General features: G+C 36.2%; 1 protein-coding gene across 1 annotated transcript; it reads right to left on the minus strand.

The window, feature by feature from the left end:
- LOC109835142 lies at window positions 3,565–5,118 on the minus strand. The gene has a single exon (XM_020403131.1). It carries the CDS (start codon window positions 5,116–5,118, stop codon window positions 3,565–3,567), a length of 1,554 nt encoding a protein of 517 aa, XP_020258720.1.

The raw sequence follows: 6,820 nt of genomic DNA on the forward strand, positions 1-6,820 counted from the left end.
ATTTACTAATTCTCATAACCACGCCCTCTTTTCTTTTGCGTTTGACCTGCATACACTAAAGTTAATAACAGAGCAAAAGCCTTTCTGACAAGAATCCCCAGTTACGCCCCAGCCAAAGATTTTACTGTGAATGTTGGCACAAGAATCCCCAGTTACGCCCCAGCTTTGCAAACATCATAATAAAACTCGAGGCTATCATGAAATTTCTCATAACCGCTGCTCCATCATATAATAATGAGCCATGTAGTATGAGATTGTTGCAAAATTTCCATATACTTGTTTCATTATGAAACATTGTTGTCATTCCCTCACTTGGTTTGATCAGAATTCATGGAATTTTCAAGTTCTTCAGAAACCAATATGCTGCAATGATTAGTTTATCCTGTGTGGAACTGTACTTGTTTGTTATATATAATGGGTTGAATAGCACATTATTATTTTAAATCAGTTACGTACATGCTGATGTTTTACTTTTGCTGGAGAGCAGCTTGGAGCTACAAGAGAATCGCCTTGTTCTTTACGCTATAGTATTTCTCAATTGTGTAGTGACTGAATAGTAACTTTTGTCCTGGAGACCAACAAAACATATAAATAAATAAATAAATAAAATAAAATAAAGGGAATGGAAAATTGTAGTACCTTGCATTTTCTCGCATCCGGAGGAAACGAACTTATCTTAAATGTAACGAACATATGTTGATAATGTGCATTCAAAGGATGAATGTTGATAATGTGCATTTAAAGGATGGCTATATGGTAAAGTCTGATCATGTTCATCTGAGCCTACTCAGGGGTCTATGTGAAATTAACCATGACATAAACCTACTGAGAGAGTGCAGTTGTAGAACAAACGATTCAAGTTTTCACCTATGAAGATCGAAGCATTAGTTGGAGATGTCATAGCAGTTTGAGTCTAATAATTCCATAATGACAATTTGATCTTTTACTACTGGTAGATAAAATCTGAAAGGATTTTAGCTTATATACAATTTAGAGGTCTAGACAGAGAACACAAAATTATCAGATACCCAAGTCGCAACACTTGGGATTTCTTCTAGAAACGCTTTTCATACCCAGCAAATTCTTGCTTAAATATATAATAATAGAATATCCATTCAGGCAACACAACTTACCTTTTTTTGGGAAATAGGGTGTAAAATATTAATACGAAGCATTTCATAGATAACAATTTGATGAAACATTCTCCATACCATTATCATCATGAGTGCCATCAAATTCCCCTGTACTCTCTTCTATATTGTGTTCTTCGTTGGAAGCAGAATACTCAACTCTACTCATCTAAATAGTAAAAAATCCCAAACACAAAGTATGGCATCAATTATCAAATCTAACTTCACAAGTTTTTCAGTAATTTATTAACTAAACACTTTCAAAAAAAATGCATGAGCAGTAAATCCAATGAATAACAAATAAAACAAGTGCAATTTCAAAAGAATCAATTCTACTAATAATACAATCACAAAATCTACTAATTCAATTCTTCTTCACTGTCCTCACTTTCATCATCTTCGTTTTCCTCATCATCATCCTCAAGCTCTTCCTCATTACCTACAGAATCATTAGCAACTGGTAGTGGTAACTGCTTGTTAACAAAGGTTCCACGGATATCAGTTCTAACTTGTAATTCTTCATCGTCTAGTGCCCGATCATCAAGATTTGGTATGGCATAATAATCATCTGAATTTAATGGGTTGGACATAATTGATGATCCATCATCACTCTCCATGACATCAAATAAATCCCTCGGGCTTAATTTAACAGCAACATTCCAATCCATGTCTTTCGGATCACAAACATAAAACACTTGTACAGCTTGTGAAGCTATTATAAATGTATCGTTGTTGTGTGCCAAGTGTTTAAAATTCACTAAGGTGAAACCATAATTATCAAGCTTCTTCCCAGAGTTGCTGACCCAATCACAATCAAATAACACCACTTTACATCCATGACCTTCAGGCTCTCCAGGAAGACCATAATCACATTCGTAAATATTCTTTAAAACTCCATAGTAGTCAACATTACCGGTAATCAGATTGTTGTCCCTCACACTAGAATAACTTGAGGTTTGTGCAGAAACAAAGACTTCACAATTTCTATTTTTATGATTGTCATCAACCGATTTAATTCGCAATCTGCAACCATTAACAATGCAGGTTTTATACTGTTTCACAGTCATATTAGGACCATTAGCAAGTCGACGTAAATCTTCCGTTACGGAAGAATCGCCTTTTGCATGCAAATCATTCACCTGAGGCAATAATTAACAAAGTCAATTATATATTACAAAAAAGTGTGGTACAAAAAATGATAATTGTATAACTACGAAGCTGTAACTTACATGGTTCTGAAACCAAGTAGGAAATTCCTTATTTCTCAAATTCTCTACTTCTCGAACAGTTTTCCGTCGGTGGATTTTGCGTAACTCCGCCATCCTTTTTCTATTAAAGTTAACCATAACAGACAAGTACGAACTTAAAATTCACTTAATGAACTAGACATACCAAAAAAAGGGGCTAAACATCTAATAAAATATCTCACTCTAGAAATGGAGAGACTTCGCTGCAATTGAACAAAATATATTTACGACATTGCTCCCATATGCTTCTTTCAAGATCTACTTGTGTGGCTTTACCCACACAACGACCTGAGTATGCAAAGATTGACAAGCCTTCACGAGGGGTAGAAATATCGGCATTACGACCATGACGAGTACGACGAGTCTCAATGTCTGATAAGTACATGGAGCAAAATGCCAAAGCCTCGTCTGCAAGATATCCTATACAAATGCTTCCTTCCGGATAGTTTTTATTTCGAACATATCGTTTCAATGTTTGTAAATACCTTTCGAGAGGAAAAAAAAACATTAACTGAGTTATAGAAGGCAAGCAAAATTTAGAAGCAAAAAGTTTAATAATTTTTTTGTGTTTTACCTTTCAATGGGATACATCCATCAATATTGGACTGGTCCAGCAATAGCAGCCTCGTGGGCGAGATGAACTAGTAAGTGAACTGTTATATCAAAGAATGAAGGAGGGAGCATTTTCTCCGAATAACATACAATCAATGCAATTCTATATTCCAAATGCTTGAATGATGCTTCAGATTCTTTCTTACCGCACAACCGTCTAAAGATTGCACTTAACTCAAGCAAAACAAGAGTAAGAGGTCTAGGCAAAACCCTTCGTATCGCAAGCGGGAGTAATTGGTGCATTATAACATGATGATCATGACTCTTCAAACCATGTATTTTTCGATCCTTCACATCAACAGACCTCGCAACATTTGATGAGTATCCATCAGGAACTCGCACCTTCGATAACACACGACAAAATAGTGTCTTTTCTTCATTAGTCATATTGCAGGTGGTAAGTATGTCCTAGCTCCCACACGAATTGGATGGAGACCTTTCCTTATATTGAGAAGTTCTAGGTCAGCACGAGCTTCAAGTCCATCCTTTGTCCTTTTAGAAGTGCCCAACAATGTATACAAAATTTTTTTCTGATATGTTCTTCTTAATGTGCATCACATCTAGATTATGACGTATCAAAAGATGCTCCCAATATGGTAAAGAAAAAAAATACTTTTCTTTTTCCATGGATTATTAGTACCATTTCTTGGTTCTTTGGAGGTAGCTGAAGTATTTCTTTTTCTTTTCTTTTTCCGTGTAATATCATCAGTTTCAGATTCTGAAGGTGATGTTTTCCCAAAGGTAAATGTCAGATTAGACATTTGTGCTATACACTGGGCCCTGATCAACATCTTTGGTGCTTGACCCCTCTCGCATTTGCCATCAAAAGATGCTTCATCATTTCGAAATCTATGCTCTATGGGAAAAAATCTGCGATTACCCAAATAACATTGCTTTTTACAATTAGGCAGGCGTTTTGATACTGTTTGATGATGACATTGAGGACATGCAAGCTTCCCTTTCGTACTCCATCCCGAAAGATTCGCATATGCAGGAAAGTCATTTATTGTCCACAACACAGCAGCTTTCATGTTAAATGACTGAGTGGAAAACACATCATAAGTGTTGGCACCAACTTCCCACAACTCCTTTAGCTCATCCATTAAAGGTTTCAAGTACAAATCAATATCATTTCCAGGTGCATTAGGGCCTGGAATAAGTAAAGAAAGAAACAAGAAGGGTTGCTTCATGCACATCCATGGAGGCAGATTATAAACAGAAATTACGACGGGCCAAGTGCTATGATCACTACTCATATGTGCAAAAGGATTGAACCCGTCGCTTGCCAAACCCAATCTTACATTTCGAATTTCAAATGCAAAATTTGGATACAACAAATCTAAATGCTTCCAAGCTGGAGAATCTGACGGGTGTCTCATAAATCCATCTTTAGGGCATTCGGTCGCATGCCATCTCATATATTCTGCAGTATGTTTTGACATATACAACCTTTTCAACCTCGGTGTTAGTGGAAAATAACGGAGAATCTTAGCTGATACTTTCTTAATAGAATTATCCCCAGTTGAACTATCACCAACTCTTGTTACTTTTTTCACTTTATATCTTGACGCACCACATGTAGAGCACACGGTTAAGTTTGCTGTCTCTTTCCAAAACAACATGCAGTCGTTAGGGCAAGCATCAATCTTCTCATAAGTAAGGCCCAAATCATCAATAATCTTTTTAGCTTGTGAAGTAGACCGTGGCAAACAATTTCCCTCAGGCAACATATCTTTAAAAAGCTCTAAAAACATATCAAAAGCCTTGTTAGTCACATTTCCCAAACACTTGATATGGTACAATTTTACGACGGCATCCAATTTTTTATACTTCTTGCATCCTGGATACAACTCCTTATCAGCTTGTTCAAGTAACTTAAAAAATCGCTCTGCCTCGGGTGTTCGACCATCAAAAACAGGTTGCCTCGATGACCCTATGTTCTCACCAATATTTGGTTGCACAAATGTCTCATTAAGGAAATTATGCATTTCACCTACATCTCCTCCTTCAACAACATCCATTTCCATGACATTTGTTGATTCAACGTAAGGCTCACCATGATGTGTCCATCGAGCATTCATGTATAAAGGGTCCATTCCATGCCAAAGAAGATGTCCCACCACAGTCATCTTATCTTCAAAATAACGATTACAACATTCTTTACAAGGACATGTGATCTTATCTTTACGACTAGACTTGGCAAGGGCTTCATCTACAAATTAAACATTCTCCTACAACTATTATTTTGGATTTCTTATTTCACCTATGCAAATAATTACACTAGTTAAGCAAAGGATCCAAGTAACATTCAACAGTAACCACCAAACATTCTTAGAGTTAATTATTTTTTTATTTTATTTTATGATGATATTGGGGAATTTGGGTTCATTGCTAAGTCATAACGTTACATTTTAAAGGCTCTTGAGTTTTAAAGGATATACCCACTGTTTCTGTTTGTTGACTCAGAGTTTTAAAGGCTCAACTCAGATTTCTCCCTGTACATTCCAAATGAAATGGCCGTCTTTTTTTTTATTTTTTTGCAAGAGAACTAAAATAACTTCAATGATTATTCCTGTATCTTATAGTTGAATGAGCAATTGTTGCTAGATGATGTGCCTGTTGCTTTGTAATGATGTCATGTTGATACTTCAAGAAGAATTAACTACTACAGATAAAACTAAACAAAAGATGTTAGGCCAAGACAAATGAAAAACTCAAATCATGTTCACAAACATCTAATGACCGCAAAATCATTGCAATTCATAATTCCATACCACAAATCCATCAAAAGATTATTGAAGAAAGGAAGAAGCTCAATGATCATTCATATAACTCTTCAAAGATATTGCAATTCATAATTCCAACAGATCGAATTAGTAAAAAGAAAACCCCAATTCCTCACGCAAAAGAAAGAATCTGTGGAATCAAGGCTAGTAAGCAAACATATTCTTCATAAGATAATTCAATAAGTCAATAATCAAACAAAAGTAATCCAATAAGAAATATAATAAAAAAGAAATAAACTCAATAAAAGCCAATGAAATAATCATGATGCTAAAATAACGCTAAAAAATGGATTTAGCTTGAGGGCACCCTTGCAATGGCGGCAACGAAATTATACTAAAAAAATAAATACTAACATTAAAACAATTATACTGAAAAAATATAAAAAGAAAGATCTAGAGTTATTTTAAACATGGCGAAGCATCGGAACGAGGAGGGTTCGAACTCCATTGACCCGTCAGGATCGGTGAAGGAGATCACCGCCGACGATCTGAAGAAGAAGGATGCTAGGGTTCCTTCTTCTAGATCTAGGGTTTGGGCGAGCGATCTGATGGGGTTTCCGGTTCATCGGAACTATAACCAGGTTTCCGGCTCAGGCGGTGCAGAACAAGTCACTAGGGCTTGATGTGAAGAATGAGGTCGGTCATGATGATGACAAAAATAATGATAATGAGGGTGAGGTTGTAAGTGAGATTGAGAAAGAAGAGGGTGATTACAAAAATAAAAGAAAAAAATTACCGATGGTAGGGCCGAACTTCGGATCTGGTCGGGAAGAGGTAGAGCCTTGCGGATTTCTTTTTGTTTTGGGGTTGGGGGAAAAAGACGACATGAGTTAGGAGATAGATTTTAGGGTTTAGAAAATATTAACCCTAATTTGTTATTATAAAAAAAATTAGAAACCAATAGGGGCGGAAGTAGGTGTTTCTGTAGGGTAATAGGCGCGGGTATTTTTTTGGGGAACAGAAGTGTGGCGCGGGTTTTTTTTAGGGTTTACAAAACATTAGGGGCTAATATACACTAGTGGAAAATCATGTATCGCTGACGGGC

The sequence above is a fragment of the Asparagus officinalis genome, chromosome 3 (assembly GCF_001876935.1).
Source record: "Asparagus officinalis chromosome 3, Aspof.V1, whole genome shotgun sequence".
Taxonomy (NCBI): Eukaryota; Viridiplantae; Streptophyta; class Magnoliopsida; order Asparagales; family Asparagaceae; genus Asparagus; species Asparagus officinalis.